General features: G+C 41.3%; 1 protein-coding gene across 2 annotated transcripts in view; it reads left to right on the forward strand.

Moving 5' to 3' along the window:
* The window catches only part of STPG2 (sperm tail PG-rich repeat containing 2), a 217166-nt gene that overhangs the window by 32414 nt on the left and 163025 nt on the right, over positions 1-21727 (forward strand). For both annotated transcript variants that reach the window (XM_060278456.2, XM_088660493.1), the window contains 2 exons: positions 5007-5170; positions 8573-8662. In XM_060278456.2, the coding sequence (XP_060134439.2) occupies positions 5007-5170; positions 8573-8662 (254 nt within the window). The remainder of the gene's footprint in view (positions 1-5006; positions 5171-8572; positions 8663-21727) is intronic.

The following is a 21727-nucleotide window of genomic DNA, read 5'->3' on the forward strand; positions in this document are numbered from 1 at the left end:
AATGGCTTCTTTCTGTTTCGCGCCCAACATAACAAAAGCGCCTCCCTCTCGCCCTATGGGGTGCCGTGCGCCTCAGTTCAGGCGTCAGGGGGAAGGCCGTCCTTCTGACTTCTCTCCAGTGGCCAATCCCATCATTTCCTCCCTAGCTGCTTCCTTCTCTACTAGGTGTTTAGCCTCTCTCATGCTGTCAGACCCTCTCTCCTCCCTCTCTACTTCCTGATTCCTGTAATCTGATCTGCTACTGGACTTGCTGCTCTGCGAAGAACTCGACCTGATGAGAGGGGGCTGTTCCCTCCCCCCCATCATCCTGACCAGCACTTTGCCTAGCGAGAATGGTAGCAGCGGGTTAGGTGGGGGGGAGTGAGGAGTGGAGCAGAAGGTAGGAGGGAAGGCTCAGCGAGGTATCAGAGCCCTTGCACCGCTCAAACCAACAAGTGGAGGATAACCTGGAAAAGGCCAAGGAGGCCTACAAAAAGGGGGCGGATCATCATCGGAGACTAGGAGAGGCTGTCAGGGAGGGGGGATAGGGTTTGGGCTTTCCTCAGAAGGGCTCCCCACAGAGGGGAAATGCAAGAAACTGGCTCCCAGGAGGCATGGGACCCTTCAAGGTCTTGCAGCAGGTCAATCTGGTAGCATTCCGCTTGGAGTTGCCTGAGTCCAAGAGGATACATCCAGTTTTTCACAGGTTACTGCTCTCCCCCTACAGGGAGGGGCATAGGTTCTGGGAGGGGGACACGGAGCAGCCACCCCCTCCACAGGGAATGGGGGGAGACCGGGAAAATGCAGCAACGGAGATTCTGGATTCCCGTTGGGGGACTGACGGTTTGGAGTACCTTGTAGCATGGGAGGGGGCTCCAGCTTCCAGTACCTTGTAGCGTGGGGGAGGAGTACCTATTTCATGCCCTGTTTCCGCACAGGCCCAAGCCACCCAGGTTCTGGGTGGAGGAGGTGTTTGCACCCACAATCAGTGAGGACGATTTTGGGGGGTTTCCGCTGAGCAGAGAAGGGGAAGAGGAGACAGGGGCAGCAGATGAGGAGCCGCAGCAGAACACGATGTGTGTGTGTGGGGGGAAGCGATGTTTGTGGAGACAGATGAGGAGGACAGCTCTTTCAGGGGTTTCCCCAGCAGTTCGCCTGAAGCAACCGACTGGCACAGAGTGTTTGCCCCCACAGACTCGGACAACACACACTTCGAGGGGTTCCTGCCTTCGCCCCTCATGCAACCCGCCTTGGGAGGGGAGGGGGGCATGGGGGCTGGATGTCAGGGGGACACCCTACAGGGAGCCTCCCCCCACCATCCTGACCAGCACTTTGCCCAGCGAGAACGGTAGCAGCAGGTCAGTGGAGCAGAAGGGAGGAGGGAAGGCTCAGCGATGTATCAGAGCCCCTGCACTGCCCTAGCCAACAAGTGGAAGAGGGAGTACAGCTGCTTCCGGTGCCCGAATCAAGGTGCGTGCCCAAACACAGGTTTAGGGGGCGGCGTTTCGGGGTGCCCAAGTTATTATGCTGGCCCAGGAGCAGAAGGGCGCCATTGCCGGATTCTGCAAGTGACTAGGAGGTCATGTTTTCTGCTATCTCTGCACTGTAAATAATATGCACAATAAAACAAAGACAGAACGGACTGGAGCGTCTTTACTCGGGAGTAGCCGCAACAATCCCCTGGCACTTATTAATGCAGAGACTATAGCCTTTTTACTACATACATGGTCTGTATCTCCATAATGCGAATCTCCACTCCAATATGAAACTGCCAGGGTCCTAAGCAGATCGGTTACATCTTTCTTTGACACCTCCAGTTTATGTTCCTGCTCTCTCCACTTAACTTCTTTCTGCATGCATTTTTCTTTTAAGTTATACACTTATTTATTTCAGGATACCTAGGAAATCATCTGAGCATTTGGGTGGTCTTGTTTCACTTCCCAGCTGATAAGCAACCAACCGCCTGAGTTCTCTGCTGAAAGGAATTATTTGTCTGGTGTTAGGTTCATGTGGTTCAGAATAAATAATCAGTGAAGATAGCAATGGACCTGGATTTGTATTACAAAACAATACATTCCACATAGTGATTAATGTACATAATGATGTGGAGCTGAATTGTAAAACTGAATCTGAGTAGTAAAGCCCAGTCTCAGATAGTTCAGGATACAATAAGATTATGCATTATTTTCCAGAGGACTTGAGAAACCATAACTTTCAAATATGGGTTGTTTTCCAATACAAATAAGATGAGGTCAGGACATATATGGATCATAGAATCATAGAGTCGGAAGAGACCACAAGGGCCATCCAGTCCAACCCCCTGCCGAGCAGGAAACACCATCAAAGCATTCTTGACATATGCCTGTCAAGCCTCTGCTTAAAGACCTCCAAAGAAGGAGACTCCACCACACTCCTTGGTAGCAAATTCCACTGCCAAACAGCTCTTACTGTCAGGAAGTTCTTCCTAATGTTTAGGTGGAATCTTCTTTCTTGTAGTTTGAATCCATTGCTCCGTGTCCGCTTCTCTGGAGCAGCAGAAAACAACCTTTCTCCCTATTCTATATGACATCCTTTTATATATTTGAATATAGCTATCATATCACTCCTTAACCTTCTCTTCTCCAGGCTAAACATACCCAGCTCCCTAAGCCATTCCTCATAAGGCATCATTTCCAGGCCTTTGACCATTTTGGTTGCCCTCTTCTTGACACGTTCCAGCTTGTCAGTATCCTTCTTGAACTGTGGTGCCCAGAACTGGACACAGTACTCCAGGTGAGGTCTGGCCAGAGCAGAATACAGTGGTACTATTACTTCCCTTGATCTAGATGCTATACTCCTATTGATGCAGCCCAGAATTGCATTGGCTTTTTAGCTGCTGCATCACACTGCTGACTCATGCCAAGTCTGTGGTCTACCAAGACTCCTAGATCCATTTCACATGTACTGCTCTCAAGCCAGGTGTCTCCCATCCTGTATATGTGCCTTTTATTTTTATTTGCCCAAGTGTAGTACTTTACATTTCTCCTTGTTAAAATTCATCTTGTTTGCTTTGGCCCAGTTGTCTAATCTGTTAAGGTCATTTTGAAGTGTGATTCTGTCCTCTGGGGTGTTAGCCACCCCTCCCAATTTGATGTCATCTGCAAACTTGATCAGGATGCCCTCAGAGGATGTCTCAGAAGAGGTGACTACAAAGTCATCTCATACTGTAATGGTTGCGTACATCTTTTAAAAAAAGTTTTTTAATGCAAAAAAATGAGAGTGGACCAAAGTGGGTTGCATGTGAAAGTTTTTATTGTGCTGCTGATTCCAGCTACATTACAATGCTTGTTCAAATATCGGCATATAAGCAATGTTTGTGCCACTGATGGATTTGGAAGTCATATGTATACCTCTAATATCAGTACTGTTTGAACTAGCCTTTTGGCAGTATTTGCTAAATCATATAGTTAATAATAGCCTTGCTTCCCTCTGCCTACCCAAATACAAGCTTAGCAGTTTTATTAGAAACACATTAATGAAAGCACATAAAGTGACAGAAAGTGGTTTTGGTTAAAACAAAATATTGCTAGGAGTTTGGATGGTTTGGATGATTGTGAATAGGCTTATTGCTGTTGTTTTCCCTGTGTTACCATAGCAGGTGATCAGGAACTTAACCAAAGAGCTTGATGGTCTATATTTTAGGGTGTAGTTTCTCCCATACACAGGGAGGGTCGGCTGCTAGAAACTGAAACAGCTGGAAACTGAATTGTACCATATGCATTGAGACAGAGATAGAAAGTTTAAGTGAGGTTGACCAAAAGAAGCTGTCTTTGAGTGCTGTTGCTCCTTGGGGAGTCAAAACAGGATTAGTTGTATTGCCCACTGTAGCTTCAGCTGGGCTCCACTTGTATGTTTGTAAAAAGACACCATGCTTCTAATACTGTCTTTACCCCAAAGAAACTAAGCTCTGTAACACAGCCCATTTATTTCTACAACTCAAGGAAATGGGAGGTGCATAACAGTATACTAAAGCAGAACAACCACAATTCAGCTCACTGAAACTAACTTTTAAATAAGAGCACATAGTATTACAGCTGTAGAATTTTACAAATATATCATTTATAAATATTTTCTCGCCATTCAAAGAAGTGGGGCTTTATTGTAAATACTTACCACAGCTTCCATTGAGTTCCCCACATATTCCTTAACATCTGACAAGGTCACCCTTGTTGACAGTCAGAAAAAGCTATTTATCCTTGTGTTGCAGATCACGCTAGTTATCCTAAGATTCTAGAGGTCATCAGCACTATAATATGACAGTCACTTCCTAAGACAAATTGTACCTATTAATGGTATTCCCAAGTGCGCTCTCTCTCTCTCTCTCTCTCTCTCTCTCTCTCTGCACTTTGAGTGAGCTGTGTATAAACAATAAGACAACTGAATGAGGTACTTGCAGAAACTAGGGGAAGGGTGGACTCTAGTATGAATGAACGGTTTTCCCAATGATTTCTAGATTTGTCCTTTTAAAAAACATTGTATGAAAGCAAATGTAAATAACCTGAAATGTATCAAAGGGTAAAATGTTTGGTGACCCTTTGTATATTTTTGAGCTGCCTACCATGAAAACTTGCTAATGATGTATTTCTCATTCTGCTCGTTTCCCTTCTATTGCACCTCTCCTTGTTCTCTGTCCTTGAATAGAAGCCTTTGCTTTCGTCCTCTAATCTGCAAGAAATGTGGCCTGCCATTTATCTTCAGCATAAGCTTCTCTTTGCTGAGTACAACATTTGATCGTGTCCTCAGTCTGTTAAATGTGGACCTTCTTACCTGGAAGAGATGTGGGTTTTCTTTTTCTTTTTTACAATCCAAAATAGTTATAGTGCTGTGCTATATATGTGTGCATGTATATATAAACATATTGTTTTATTTTTGTATAGCGCTTTTGCCCTTTCTCCTACAATTCCCATTTTCACTTAATTGTCTGTGGTAAAAGAATTAAGTACTGTAACAGCTATTATGCTTACAGAATTTCATTGTATGCTGTGCAGGTCCTGCATTCTATAATATTCTCAACCACAGCATTGCAACAGAAAGTCTTAAAAAGGCTGACATGGAAAAAAAGAAAAAAGGAGCATTTGGTTCTTCGGTTCCTAGACTCTTATATTTAGTCAAGAAAGAAGCTTTTACTACTCCTGGACCAGCTGATTATCAGGTACATTGGTTTTCTTTTTCATGTTAAAAATGGAGCACAAATAATTTGTGGTACAGTCCTGTGCAGGCTTCTTCAAACTCGGCGCTCCAGATGTTTTGAGACTACAATTCCCATAATCCTTGACCACTGGTCCTGCTAGCTAGGGATCATGGGAGTTGTAGGCCAAAAACACCTGGAGGGCCACGTTTGAGGAAGCCTGGTCCTGTGCATCTTTACTCAGCAGTAAGTCTCTCTGGGTTCAAAGGGGGTTACTTCCTGGTAAATGTGTTTAGAATTGTAGTTAATCTACTCTGTCTATAATCCAGAGATGTTTTGTGCCAGGCAAAAACATTTCTTCTTGCAGGCCTTTGGCTAATTAAACCATCTATGGACTTTTAAACTGTGTGGTTTTTTTTGTTACTATGGGGTGTATTTTTGTGTTTTTATATTGTAAACTGCCCTGTGATTCTCAGATGAAGGGCGGTATAAAAACAAAACAAAACAAAACCTCAAATGAGAGTAAGTGCTGAATACTTTATTCAGCAAAAGCCAGTTGTACATGAATGTAGCAGCAGCGGATAATCAGTTCTGCAAATGGAGAATAAGTCTGTCAACTGCTGTTAGCATGGTACCTTAATGGAGCACCTGTGTTCAAAGGGATGGCAAAGCTGTGACCATCCAGAGGATGTTGGAAAGCATTTCCCATAATCCCTGCCCATTGGTTATGTTGGCCGGGACTGATGAGAGTCCAAAACATCTGGAGGGCCAAAGGTTTCCCATCATCCCTGCTTTATATCTCTGAATACCAGGTGCTGGGAATAAACAAAAAGAGATCTGTTGCTTTTATGCTCTACTGATGGGCTATCTGTCCATTATTGGAAATTGATCTGTCAAAGCTATATTTGTTTTCATCTGCAAAGAGGCAAGTGAACAGCAGGTGGTTGTGCATCTTGTGTGGAGGAGGCTGGTCTGATAGAGTCCAGTGTAAGCAGACAAGCCAATTTAGTGTTCCTCCCTCTGCTCCTTCACTTAGAATTGTTAGATTGATTTAATTCCTTTCCAACTCAGCTGTTTCAGTCCCCTCTTTCTGTTCTGACCTGCTTTTCTGCTCTACACCGTTCAGGCTGCCCTTTTATTGCATATTTACTTTGGCCTCTACAGTCACTTACTGTTAAGACCATGTTCATGGAAGACAATATTACTTGGCTATGAGTGATCGTCAAAGAAGAAGATTTACTAGGGAGCTAGCCCCACTAAATTCAGTGGGATCTAACTTTCCGGTAAATTTTCATAGGGTTACTAGACAGAAATGTGCAGTACACAGGAGCCCAGCTTCATCAAACAGAAACTAGGAAATTGGCTCACAGTTATATAGGAAAACAAAAAAGAATATTGTGGCACCTTAAAAACTAGCAAGTTTATTGTGGCATAAGGTTTCATAGACTTTCATAACTGCAATCCATGGGATATTACACCACAGTAAATCTGTTAGGTTTTAAGGTGCAACAGTACACACACACTTTCTTTTTTGCTGTAACAAACCAAGACAGCTTTTCCTCTGGAAAGTACATGTGAATAATCCTTTCTGAATGAGAAAAATCTCTCTATAAAAGAAATAGGTTCTACTGTGGTTTAAAGAACGACATATACCATCTTTGTAAATACAGAGAAAATAAGTAACTAGTTATTAGAAAGTAACTTACATTTCCACACTACAGTCAAACTAGAAGAATAGTAAACCTACACTATTTCTCAAGTGGTGTCAATTAATTAGCATAGGATCTTTCTCTCGCTCCATATTATCAAACATATTAAGTATGACTACCTAAGAGTCTCATTAACATTCCCTGACAGCTGATTTAACAGAATTATAATCATAAGGGGAAGAACTGAATACATATTACCAAATATGCTAGTTGTAGGGACAATTTTCCGCAGCATGTCTCAGATGCAAATACTTCCCCCCCCTTAGGTCTTAATCAAGCTGAATAGCTAACATATATTATCATTAGAAGTTATTATAGATAAATTTAGAGATGGGTCTCATGATAGCGGAAGGGAGAAGGGGGTTGGATATGCTATTAACATTTCTTACTGAGGCAAAGTCATCAAATATTGTTCGCCAGCTTTTAAAATGAGCTTATTAAAAATAAACAAAACGCATAACCAAAAAGTATCTTGCATTTTCTACATAACAGTGTTTGCAAAAAGTTTTCAAAATTCAACTCTTAGCTCTGTAAGATTGTATAGTTTCTCCAGAGAGACAATTGTCAGGTAAAAGATTTTAAACACTTACAATGAATTACCATAAATCACAATAATATTAAATTAATTATATTTGCCAGTTTTGCATGGCCTGGTTTGCTGTCTACCAAGGGGATTGTCACTTTTAATTTTTGCAGGGATTCTTTTTTTTGTAGAACTCTGTCCAGGACAGCGGCGTAGCAATCCCCACTGGCGCCTGGGGCAGACCAAAGTTGTTGTGTAGCTGCATCCCGTCAAACGCCCTGCAGCCACAGTGCCAAACTCAAGCTCCCCTGACGTGGTTCCCTATGCCCCCACCCACCTGGTGCGGACCGCACCCCCCACCCCTGGCTAGCTCTGCTACTGGTCCAGGATTAACTTGCTGGCTGGGGTAAAATGAGATGAAATATCTCTATGGGAGACATGCTGAGCAAGGGAGAAGGCTCCCATGACTCCTTGTGAAGTTATTCTCACAAAGGTGCCCTTAATATTTTTATTTAGACAAATATTTATATCCTAGTAGGAATAAAATATAATTCTAGTAGAATTGCACACACATAAGTGGTTTTATGACAAAGTTCTAGAAAGAGGTGAATCTTTAGTGGGATCTTTCTTGGGAGTGTTAGAGACCAAGACAAGTAGAGCTGTATTAGCACCAGTGCTATCCCCCAAATCCTGCCTTGAGTAAGTCAAGATATACCCAAGCTGCAGGTGGGCGCAAATAACTCTTTTGCAGCTGCTTCAGTCTTTCCTTTGTGCAAGCAGCTGAACACGACAGGATTCAGCATATAAACATAGCTTGCCCTTCGGTTCTTTTCAAACCATGGCTTCATGTCCTAGCCTGTTTTGAAGCAACGTGCTTGTAACAGGAAGCTATCGTTAGTTGCCGAATCCTGGTTAATTGCTGAATCCTGGCAAGTTTCACATGACAGGATGAGTGAAGTGGATTCAAGGGAGCTCAACTGACCTGCATACATCTCATGCATATATAATCACTTGTTAAGATAGGATTTTTGGCCTAGCATTGTATGTGAGCAGCTTATTTGTGCAAATGAGTCTGGGGATTCTGCAAACAGACTAATATTTATTAAAATTGTAAAGTAGTGACACGTCCAAACTTCCCTTTATAATGTAACCTCCCCTGGCACTCAAACGTAATACTATCTACTCAAATTTCAGGTTAAAGAGACCACTGAAGAACCACGAAAAAAGAAGAAAGAATTGGCCATTTTTAAGTCAGTTATAGAAAGAATTCCAAGAGTAAGCTCGGTAAGCAATCTCCAGACTGATTCCTCTATCTTTATGTTGCATGCTCCCAAATTATAGAATTGTAGATAATCCACAGATTCATATTCTATGCAAGTTTATAACTCCATTGCAGAAAATAGTTGTCCTAATAGACTTCAGCATATTCTTTCATTCTGTGGAAACAGCATAAAAGTTGGCATAGCACAGTAGAAAATTGAGTACTTTAAAAATACATCAATAGAGAATAATTCAGTGCTTATTTCCAGTGAAGTTTAGGATGTAAGCAGTTGTGAACTTAACAAACATATGAATAGTCAAATTATTCTGACACACACACACATACCATATTTCTTCGGCTAAGAGCTGTGGTGTTAATTAGATAAGCATCTGCCTTCCCTATGGTGTGTAACTGAGAGGCAGGTGTTTAATTGAGGCTATTTAAGAGCTGCGTTAATTACACTTTGCATCTTAGTCCTCATGCAAACTTGGATTGAATGGCAACAATTTCTCTCTTGTGTAACCAGTCAAATTTAGAATGATAAGCTGTTACATTGGAGACTGAATCTGTGGGAGCAAATGTCAGATAATTCAAGAGCAAAAGGCAATTCATTAACTTGAAATATTGTTTCAGAATTTCATGGCTGTGTTGTGGCCGGTGGAGACAGAGGTCTAGAATGGTGACCTGGAATACTCTAGGGAACAAACCAGCAGTGTAAAATGCGGACCTTTAGGAGCCAATACCAAAGTGCTTAAGTTTTTCTGGGTTCTCCATTAGACCAAAAAACCAAACAAAAAAAGAGAGCCTCAAATACTTATTTTCTCTGATGGGAGTATCCAGCAAGACTTCAGCACTTTGGTATTGGCTCCTTAAGGTCACACCCACAATATACATTTAAAGCACTCTTAAACCATTTTAATGGTTGAGAGTCCTGAAGCATGTTAATGGTTCAAGAACTGTAGCTTATTGGGTTAAATGATTGCTTATGGGAGTTGCTATCTTTGTCAACCTTGTCAATGCCAGCTAGAATGAATGTTAGAGATCTGATAGATGAAGGTCAGGTCTGTGCAGAGCTTGGCTGAGGCCCAGTACGGGACTCTTGTCTGGGCTGGACAAGCCGTTGGCACCCCACCCCCAGCTGACTTATCCCTCTGAGGCCCAGGGCAAATGTACCTGGCTGCCCCCCTGCCTCTGCATGGGCCTGTTGAAGGGGCCTTCTTAACAGAAGGATGCTGGCTAAAAACATAGGTAGACTTGGTACCACTCATTGTGGAATACAGTGGTACCTCGGGTTACAAACGCTTCAGGTTACAGACTCCGCTAACCCAGAAATAGTACCTTGGGTTAAGAACTTTGCTTCAGGATGAGAACAGAAATCGTGCTCTGGCAGCACGGTGGCAGCAGGAGCCCCCATTAGCTAAAGTGGTGTCTCAGGTTAAGAACAGTTTCAGGTTAAGAACGGACCTCCGGAACGAATTAAGTTCTTAACCAGAGGTACCACTGTATAGCTATAATGGAGAAAACCACGCATATTTTGAAATTACAGCAAGGACTAGACCAGGCATCCCCAAACTGCGCCCTCCAGATGTTTTGGCCTACAATTCCCATAATCCCTAGCTAACAGGACCAGTGGTTGGGGAAGATGGGAATTGTAGTCCAAAACATCTGGAGGGCCGAAGTTTGGGGATGCCTGGACTAGGCTCTCCAGACACTTTTTATATTGTTTGCCACTTATTTGTGACATATAAAGCAAAACCATCTTTTTTCAAGGCAACACTTGTCACAAACCTGGCAAATCTGGAGCTATATTTGATAATCTGATAATGTTGATAGCCTTTTCTTGGACTTTGTTATTTTAACCCATGGTCAACTTTTCTCATTCTGCGGCCCAGTTTTAAAGTTTTGTTTTTCATCTTTCAATTTTCATCTGTTGTTATAATTGTTCTCTCTGTTTTATATACATTGTCAAATGAAATAAGAAAGCTTAAAAAAACCCCAAACATTAAAAGGTAGCAACCACCGAAGCACATGCCATTTTCTTCTGAGGGGGTGGGAATTGCAAACATGCTCAGACTTCCTCTGGCCTCCAAGTGTTGCCATCAAAGGTTTAAGTATAGTTCAGCCTTTTCCTCTCTGTTTTGAACTCCAGGTCCCATTATCCTCAGCCTGCATGATGAGTGGTCAGGGTTGATGGGAATTGTTGTCCAATAATATCTAGAGGGGAATAGATTGGGGAAGGCTACAATAAAGATTAATTTATTGACCAGGGAATATCCATATTGCTTTCCTTTTCACACACACACAACCCTTTAGTGCAGGCATCCCCAAACTTCGGCCCTCCAGATGTTTTGGACTACAATTCCCATCTTCCCCAACCACTGGTCCTGTTAGCTAGGGATCATGGGAGTTGTAGGCCAAAACATCTGGAGGGCCACAGTTTGGGTATGCCTGCTTTAGTGGTTCTTACTTAATTTATTGTGGTCATGGAGCACGCCTGATGCATTTGCATTCTCCGGCTTGGATTTCTGCAATTTGTAATGACTGCTCCCCTTTTGACACTGCCTTCCAAACTACAGACTATAAGATCTATTCCCCACAGTATATTCCATTCTCTCCCCAAGCTCTTATTTTTTCTGTCTTATATTAAATTTAATCTGTATGATCCTCTGCTTATTTATTTATTTATTACAACCACTATTTATTTGGAGACATTTGGAGTAAAGGAACATGACATGTTTTGTAGGCAGCAGGGAAGAAAATCAGAGAAACGTATGTTAAAATTATATTATGACTGCCTTAAACCATTGCTCTGCAGCTCCATGTCTGATGAAAAGTAGGCTTTTTTTCTGTGACAGCCTACCCAATTTTATAAGAGGAAATACCTCTTATAAAAGACAGAAGATGCTTAGAATGGGAAATTTTATTTAAATTATTTATGCCTTTCCTTTCTCAGTAGAGTATTTAAGACACATTACAATGTGTGTAAGAACAAAAAAAGATACAGTGAAATCATATTTGCACATTTGCAGTTCTGTGTTTTGATGTAAATCTGAGCTCAATGCTCTATCCCAGGTAAGTAGTTATACCGTGTTTCTCATATTATAAGACATGTCTTATATTTATTTTTTCCTCAAAAAAAACACACTATGGCTTATTTTCAAGGGATGTCTTATTTTTTTCCTCCTCCTCCTGCTGCGGCCGGCATTGCTGCTGCGCCTATCACTATGTCTTATTTTCGGGGTATGGCTTATATTCCTTGAATGCTTAAAAATCCTGCTATGGCTTATTTTATAGGTATGTCTTAAAATATGAGAAACAGGGTAGGATAGCTGCTTAAATTATGAAAAAGTACAGCAGAAAAAAATGTATATGACTAATACTACAATATATGCAAATACTGAATGTATTGTATAGTGAGATTAAATTCTCCTTCCAGGTTTTCCTTTCTAGACATATTCCTCTTACTACCTGCTTCCTTCAGTATTCCATAAATCCTGTATAATAGGCTTTTTTGTTATCCTGAGGTGGCTAGATCTCTTATCCCTGGGAGATTCTAGTGTGGCACCTGTGACGGCACCTGGTATCCATAGTGTGGAAGTTGCCTCTCATCCTACCGGGATTAGGTTTGGAAGAAGCATTCTATTGTAACCAATGCAATAGGTTGCAGTGTGTGATAGAGGAGATTCTGATTAAACACCAGGAAGTGCTTTCTGATAGTAAGCACTGTTTAACAGTGGAATGGACTCCCACAAGAGGTGGGAGACTCTTCTTCCTCTTTAAAGCAGAGGTTTCATGACCATCTGTCATGTATTATCTAGTTGAGATTCTTGCATTGCAGGGGGTTGGACTTGATGACTCTTGGGATCCCTTCCAACCCTACAATTCTATGATTATATGGATTCACCAAGCCACTCCTTTGTGGTGTGATTGTGTCCTATATGAATGGCTCCCATCTCCACTGTCCTTTGGTACATGTGGAGATGTATGTTCTGGATACTGGAACCCTCTTAGAACCCTCTTAGATGACCCTCTGGAGTCATCTGCAAAGCATTGGTTTCCCCACTATACGCCACAGAATGTCTTTATCTGAAAAAGGGGGATCTATAATAATATGTTTTGCCATTTGTGTACTTCCTGTGGGGAAGGATGTGCTTTCTGCCAATTAATGGCTTTAAAATATCCTTAACAGAGAGCCCATTAGTATATAATGAAGACCAGATGCTCTGATATTTAGTCTTGTCTTTAGTCCCGTGAAATGAGCTCCATGTTGACTATGCCAGTAAATTTTTTTTATTACAAACAAACCTAAGAAAAGAGATTTGGATGTCTATGAAATACTCTACTAAATATCTAAACAACTTGTATTGGACTCTGCAGTCATTTTACAGCACTGCTGTAGTATATATATATTTAGTATACATACATGAAAATATTTTACTGTAAATGAAACTCCAATTGTTTCAGAGTAAACTTGATATAAAAAATAAATTATATCCCAGGATTTTATAACTCAGTGCTTCATAAAGGTTTTTGATTGTAATGGATTATGATATTTATGCTTTAATATATTTTAATCCTATATTAAGCTGTTTTTATTGTACTGTTGAACGACTGGTTATGGTCTTTGACTAAGTAATAAAAATTTGAATTTGTATCAAAAATCTTGGCTCTCCATTCCCTCTGGTAGTCATCGGGAGTTTTCATGAACTGAGACCCCCTTGACATGTATTTGAAGTGACATGGTGTCTGTGCTGTGCTGAGGGCAGCAAGCACTTTGAGGTGAGTCTGTAACTACGTAGGAACCAGGGGCCACTAGACAGGCAAATATTTGGAACTGATGAGCAAGGCAGGACTGAAGGATGAATTACAGTGCAGGGTCAATGAAAAAGCTGGGAGTCATGACCAAAGAATAAGCAGGACCCGAGGACAAACAAGGAATTGGAGCCAAGAGGCATGCCAGAGGCTCCATAGCTGCCAAGTTATCCCTTTTTAAAAGGGATTTTCCCTTATGCTGAATAGGCTTCCTCGCGAGAAAAGGGAAAACTTGGCAGCTATGGCCAGAGGACAGGAAACACTTGTTAAAGCAAGGCTCAGCCAAAAAAGGAAGTCATTTTTCTCTCTCATTCATGCAAAGAAACATTCAAGGGGTAGGCAAAATTGGTCTAGAAGGTTGTTCGCTAAGAAGGCGAACCTACAGTTTAATAAAAAAATTCCTTCAGTAGCACCTTAAAGACCAACTAAGTTTTTATTTTGGTATGAGCTTTCGAAGAAGTGTGCATGCACACGAAAGCTCATACCAAAATAAAAACTTAGTTGGTCTTTAAGGTGCTACTGAAGGAATTTTTTTATTTTACTTCGACCCAGACCAACACGGCTACCTACCTGTAACCAGAACTACAGTTTAAATCAGGGTTTTCTAAACTTGGGTCTCCAGCTGTTGTTGGCCTACAACTCCCATCATCCCTAGCTAGCAGGACCAGTGGTCAGGGATGATGGGAATTGTAGTCTAAAATCAGCTGGAGACCCAAGTTTGGGAAACGCTGGTTTAAAAGGTTCACGACATGAGGCAGGCACACACAGACGGCAGCAGCTTCTGACGTGCATGGTTTCTGCCTTACTCATTTTCTGAGGTTTCCTGAAGGCCCCTCTTTTGCCTCAAAACGTATTTGGGCAAAAATCTGGTGCGGTTCTAGTTACTGTGTAGTGCAGAGCAGTGGCTTATGAAAGAAGGAAAACTATTATACTTCTTATTTATTCAGTTTTATTTTTTTTATTTTTTCAATTTTCAAAAAATTACAGCATGGATTTTCTTGCTTAAGGCAGGATCCATGGTCATGAGGAAACCAGCAACTGTGGTTGGTTTGTGGGTTTAAAAAATATGTATACTGTATGTGCGTAAACGGCTAGTAGGGTCTTAAAAAAATTATTCCCCAAAGTGTGTAAAGGGCACGTTTGCTTCACAATGCTATTATGTGATTAAAAACAAATTATAAAGTTCTGTAGTGAAAATGGTTCCTATTAAATTTGACGAGGAAGCTATCATATGTAATCCACTATTATTATGCTGCTATAATGAGAACTGGTTGTAGACTGCCATTAGACTGTTAATAGTGCATTGTACCACAGAGAGATACAGAGCATCATTTAAATAAAAAAGTGTTTATCACAACTAAATAGCATTAGTCAGTTATGGGGAGAGAGTGCTCGCAAATCGTTCTATAAGTCTGCCCATCTCAATATTGTCCTTCCGTAATCCACTTAATGCCACACAGATCACAAAGGAATTTGTTTCCTTCTTCCAAAATAGCTTTTGCATTTTTGATACTGCTAACGTTCGGTTAAACAGAAACTCTGCACTTAAAATATAAAAATAAAAACAGGCTTAATTCACCTGTTCTGATTCTTTAGTGGGCATTTATTTCAAGCTCCTTAACACTCTTAAATCCAGTTTGGGATCCAAGATAGGCATGGGGGAAGACAGATTCATGTGCTAAGCACGTTTGTCTAAGCTGCATAGAAAAAGGTCTGAAACAGATTATCTGTTCGCAATAGCAGAAGTGGCAGAACAGCCCCCTCCCCTCCAGTAGCTGAGTGTTAGAGAATCTGCTTTGCATGCATCTCCAGAAATGCTGGGAAGCAGCTGCCAGTCAATGTAGACAATATTGAGCTAGATGGACAAATAAATGGTCTGTTCCTTCCTGACAGTTTACTTCCCTTAAGTCTGTTCTCTTCTACTCAGCTGTGTACCAGTTCCAGAAGTACTCTTGGCCTAGAGAAGGGAGCTGTGACTAAAAAAACAAAGGGTTCTGTTCTCTTCACCTATGCACACTTTTGCTGATTAAAAAACTAACCCAGCTCTGGTCTCAGCATCTAGGACAGACATCCCCAAACTTTGGCCCTCCAGATGTTTTGGGCTACAATTCCCATCTTCCCCGACCACTGGTCCTGTTAGCTAGGGATCATGGGAGTTGTAGGCCAAAACTTCTGGAGGGCCGCAGTTTGGGGATGCCTGATCTTTTTTTAAAAAAACATAATTTTTATTGATTTTACAAATTGCAAAAAAACGGTACATACATAAACACCTTTTCCACCTTCTTCCCACCCCCCTCCATGGGACCTCCCCTGCCACAGAAGTATCCCACGCAGGTGAACAGTCAGAGATGGTCCATTTTATGGTTGGATTTCTGTCCCCCTCCCCCTCCCCTGCCCCCAAAGCCCCCCCCTGCCACCAGAGAGCTCCAGGAAACCAGGGCAGTACGCAGGAAGTCATCCATCCAATCATCTATTCTCATACCAAAAAATAAAAAATAAAAAAAAGAAGAAAAAGAGAAAGAAAGAAAAAGACAAAAAAGGAAAAACAAAGCAAAACAAAAATAATCTTTTTTCCATTCATAATTGATAAACCATATTTTGTGGGCTTCCCCAACCTCCCCCCTTCCCCGGTTTTCATCCCTTTTTTATCCTCTTCAACAGTTTCTTATTCTATAAGATAATTACCTTTATACCTTATACTACTTTAAACCTTAGCTATTATCATTTTCACCTAATATCCAAATCACTGAAAAATCAAACTCCCATTTTTTCTTCCCGTGCCTAATTTTTACCCCCTCTATAAGCCTCCATATTTTCACCTTTTTCCAAAATCGATTCACTTTTAAAACTATAACTATTCCCAATCTAACCTTTCATCCCCGATTTCCGGCTACAACCCCCCAATCCAGAAGTTCCGTAGTCAGCAGTCCAGTTTTAATCCTAGTAATCCATCCTATTAATCACAACTTCACTTTCCCTTCACCCCACCCCCTTTTTACAGTTTTTTGCCATCCAGGCCTCCATACAGCACCCCTGAGTTTCTTCTCTTCTCTGCTTATTTTTTTCCTCTTCCCTGTGGGCATTCTGGAGTTCCAGTAAATCCAATCGTACCCCCCTCAAAGGAGGGGCACTCCACCTGACTTTTTGTAGAGTAAAATCATCTTTTTTTTCGTGGTGAGCTTCATTTTGTATTATATTGTCACAGTCCTCATTTTCATCTTTTCGTTCCAAATCACAGTCCCCATCATTGTCAAAATCCTCCAAATCACTGTCACTATCACTGTCATTCTCACACTCGTCTTCCTCAGTTTCAATAGCTTCATCCTCTAAGAAATCATATTCTGCCATCACCATCTGGAATTGTTGCTTTAACTCTTGCTGTTGTGTCTCCTCTTGACATAGTTCTATTCTTACTTCCCACATTAAGGTCAAAACAGTCCGCTGGAACTCAGGCGAATACCTTTTTGTTGACATAGTTCAATCCTGTCAAGGTCAAAACTTGTCACATGGGGTGGAAAATGGTCACAGTTTATTTTCTCGACTCCATTTTAACAAGCTGGCTGCCTTCTCCGAGTCTTATTAAAAATAAAGTTCAAACTCACATTTCAAAAGCATATAAACCAAAAAAAGGATTTCCAAAAAGTCCAAAAATAGAAATAAAAATAAAATTCCACTTATAGATCCTGATCAGCTCACTGGGTTGTCTGGGCTGCCGGCTCCCGGGGAAAAGAGAGGTCTTTCTTGATCTTAACCTCTTTCTGCAGGGTATTCACAACCACAGTCTTTCTCCCCTTTTACCCTGCATCTAGGGGAGGTCCTCTTTGATGCCTTTGAGGGAACCTTTTAAATTGAAATCTTCTATTTACGGCTTCGGGTTTCTATTTACTGTCTCTTAAGTTGCCGGTGGGGGGGGGGTGTGGCTTCCTCTTTTTTCCCCTCTCTCCCAAATCCAAATTATTTTATAATCCAAATCGTGAGATTACTTACACTCTTATTTCCAATCGTTTTTTTCAGAAGAATCCAGCGCTCTCCGCCTTCGGCTTGAAGCTTCTCTCCGCTAGGGTAACGTTGTCGCTCAAGATGGCCCCCGCGACTTCTACCCTCCTCGCTCCGGAGCTCTTATTAGAGCTTGCCGGAGAGTTGGGGAGTCCGGATTGGGGCTCTGCCGAGCAAAATCGCCCCCGGGACGCTCTTCCCGAGGTTCTAAGGGGCGCAGCGTCGCTCTCGCTGCCCTCCCCACTCCTAGCAGAGACGGGCCGTCTCGGAGAAGAGACGGGACCCCGCCGATCGGCGCTGGCGCTGAACCGGAAGCCCCCCTGGGGATGCCTGATCTAGGAGTTTTTTTTTTGTCTTTTGTATTCAGTTCTGGCTTGAACCTCTGTCCCAGGAAACCTGGTCTCCTGTTTGGATATTTGCTTAGCTGTCTTCTCTCAAATCACTCAACATGCACATGCATATTTGTGCATGCACATGCATAGTCAAGCAATATTTTTTGTTGGAATTAAACAGCAGCAGAAATAAATTTGCAACATAGAGAAAAGACAAAGATTTATACAAGTTCAAAATTTGGTTAATGGTTAATGGTCTCGGTCAGTCATCCCCAAACTTCGGCCCTCCAGATGTTTTGGACTGCAATTCCCATCTTCTCCGACCACTAGTCCTGTTAGCTAGGGATCATGGGAGTTGTAGGCCAAAACATCTGGAGGGCCGCAGTTTGGGGATGCCTGGTCTCGGTCTTTTACCTTTTCTCTCTGTTAACCCTAAGATGCAAACTGTTAATTGGTATTGTTTGCTTTTTCTGAAAATAAAAATGGGTTTAAAATATGCCAGCAGAATATTCCAGCAAAAAAGACTCCCGTGGTTCCATTTTGAACACTATAGCTTTGCCACTATCAACAGCAGATCAAAAACACAAGTAGTAGAAACCACCCATTCATGATTCTGTTCAACAGGAATTGCAAAGGAAGATCCAAATTCCTGGTTAATAATTTCTTTCAGCTTTGGCCCAGCCACTTCATAAGCTCTGAATCTACTTGTACTTGTCCTCCACTCTTCCTCAGTAGCATGTTGGACGCCTTCCGACCTGAGGGGCTAATCTTCCAGCGTCATAACTTTTATATGCCTGTTGTCTTTGTCCATGGAGTTTTCTTGGCAGGGATACTGGAGTGGCTTGCCGGTTCCTGCTCCAGGTGGATCTTATTTAGTCAAAAATCTCCACTATGACCTGTCCGTCTTGGGTGGCCCTGCACGGCATAGCTCATAGCTTCTCTGAGTTATTCAAGCCCCTTCGCCACTACAAGGCAGTGATCCATGAAGGAGGAGGTCCCTTTACCGTTACCTTAATTGTGATTAGATGAAGAAACAACTTCACTGTGCTAAGGCAATAATGTGAACATACCCTTACTATATCAGTCTGTTTATTCCCATTCTATCCACTCCAATTGCCACTGGCTCTTAAAAGTCTCAGGATGAAGTCTTTCCTACCCTGCCACCTGATATACTTTGAAATAGATATACTGGGGATTGAACATGAGACTCTTCTGCATTAAACCCATTGTGCTTTGCCGCTGTGCTGTGTCTCTATTCCTCTTAGAAGTTGAGCAGTCTTGGCCCAAGCAAAACAAGTCAGAATTCAGCTAATCATTAACATGCTAATCAAGCCCTGCATGGTTTGAGAAAATTCTAATTGTAACAGATTGTTCTAAAACGAAACAATCCCCGATGCATTCCTGTAAGTTTCTTCCTCATTTGCTGTGCTAATGGAGGAATAAGATTTATATACTTGTCAGAGTAAAAAATAAAGCTTATAGGCTTCGTCTGGTTATTTTTCAAATTTCAGAAACATTATGTCACTCATGCTGTGCTTTCAGTTTTCACTTAAAAGGCATCATTGCAGACCCTGCTGTGTGATTGTTCTTGCTCTATCCCTGAGACCCTCAAAACTTGTAAGTTTCACCTATTTCATTTCATTACCCATCCTGCATCTGTTGCCTTGAATTAAAATCATTTTTACCTATCAAATAAAGCAATTGCATTAAAATTCCATTTAACCAAATCGTTTGGGTCCTAGGATTTGGTTAGGAATAAATGAAATTCAGTTGTGGGGCAATTGTAATCCTGGCTTTACTTGCTTGACAAAGACAGTGTGAATATAAAGGGGCTATCACTGAGCAAAAGGACTTGGTAGTTACTGCTGACTGAGGCGTTTATCTACTGAAAACTTTTGCATGATTTCACATGTGAGAATTTAATATTCATGTTATGAAATAAATTACCCTATTAGCTGTACAGTAGTTTAATTGTATTTTATGTTCATCTTATGCTGTGATGCCATATGGCAGTGTAGAGCTGAGACTCTCTTAATCATTTACACATTTCTTTCTTTTCTTACAGCAAATTATCCTTCCAGGAATTTGTAAAGTGTATATATTATTCATCTTTAAAAGCTGTTACCTGCAGACCAAGGCTTTGAGACAGAAATGGCTAAACTTGTTTCTGCAAGTTATATGGACTAGATACGGATTTATATGCAAAGTATATTTTCCGGGGCTTAAACAAACCATGATGCCTTGGGCTTTGCATTATATCTGAACCTGGGATTGTGACTTATTTCTCCCTTTCAAGCCATGATAGCTAGCCAACTTGAAGCCATTGATTCTCATTGGTTTGTTTGTCCTGCTTGTACCAGGGGAGGAGCAATGTGAGAGCGATCAGGCAGTGTGTACCAGCATGCTGCTAAATTCTCATTAAACCACAATAAGGAGGAAAGTATGATTTATCATGATGTGTGAACGTGGACCCTCGCTGCAACTTTACTCCAGCTTCTTCTCTTTTTCATTAGCCTTGATCCTTTCTCATCCCCATATCTCTTATTTTTCACCTGTGCCGGTCTCAGAGCTCTTAAACACCAGCAAGATGGCGCTACTGGGACAGTTCATTTTCTCATGTATTTCTTGCATAGTTGTAGTGATCACTGTATCTGAAATACTTCTGCTTTTTGGTTGATCAAGGCAACTTTCTTTCATAGTCCCCCCCCCCCAAGTTTTAATTGCCATATAAATATCCACACAATGTTTAAACTGTTAATTCCTGATTAATTTTATTCTTGATCCCCTTAATCATGCACACAGTGCAGTTTCTTTAGCTTTTCCCTCTTAGTCTCTATTCCCTGGGATTATAGTCTATGTGCACTATTAGTTTTATTGATTTTTGCATAGCACACACAATATATTCACAATATATTGCTAGGTCAAAATTATGAAATCGATATCACGATATGGGCTTCAAAACAGTTTTGGGTCTATCAATATATCGTCCAGCCCTAGTCATAACCTGTACTAAGGATGCCCCATGACTCATTTCTCATTTTAAAAAAATATGTCCATCCCAAAACATAGGCAGGTGTCTTAGCCCTGGTCAGATCATTGTTCTGTCTAGCCCAGTATTCTCTGTTCTGGCTTACAGTAGTTCTCCGTGGTTACAGGTATTGATCTTGAGATCCTTTTAACTGGAAATGTTGGGGATTGAACATGGAAGCATTCATGTGCTATACCACTGAATGATGTCCCTTCTCTGTACTGCCCCTAATTATGTATTTGCGCAATATATTACTCAGTGACTGAATCTTGGCTGCTCACTCCTTATGAATCAAATGGATACCACCTTGAGTTTGCACTGGTCATCTGAATATTTGAACTGCTTGTATTGAGGATACTTCCTGACAGCAGCCTAACTTTGTAGGCGTCAACTAGACTGTCAGTTTTGAAAGCTGTAACTGCTTCTTCCTCCCTTGAAGGAAGTCTTTTTCACCTTTTGATCTCAATGCCAAAATGTGAACAGAATTAATCTATTTTGGTCCCATGTTTTAATGCAAAAATCTACAGCAACATTTACAGCGAGGAAAATATGACATATGCCTCTAGCAGCCAGCTGCTTAAGCTCTTGCATCTTGCTGTTTAGAAAGTCAAATTTTTTTGCACAACTTATGCACTCATATAAATAAATTTGAAACTATTGCAAAATGAGACACAGTAATCAGTTCAAACTCAGCAGTTGGCAGCTATTAATTGCCATTTACACACATTTAAATGCAAGACTTGTGATTGCTTTGATTCATAAAATGTTGAAGATATTTTTTAATGGGGAATATTTTTTTTATAAAAAATCCTGCACTTATTTGGAAGTAGAGAATTATATTAATGTTGGTTTTCTTTAAAGAAGCCTAATTGCTCACATTCAGTGGGTCAAAGAGTAGTATGGTCATAAATATAAGGCGA

Source organism: Zootoca vivipara, chromosome Z1 (assembly GCF_965207765.1).
Source record: "Zootoca vivipara chromosome Z1, rZooViv2.hap1.1, whole genome shotgun sequence".
Taxonomy (NCBI): Eukaryota; Metazoa; Chordata; class Lepidosauria; order Squamata; family Lacertidae; genus Zootoca; species Zootoca vivipara.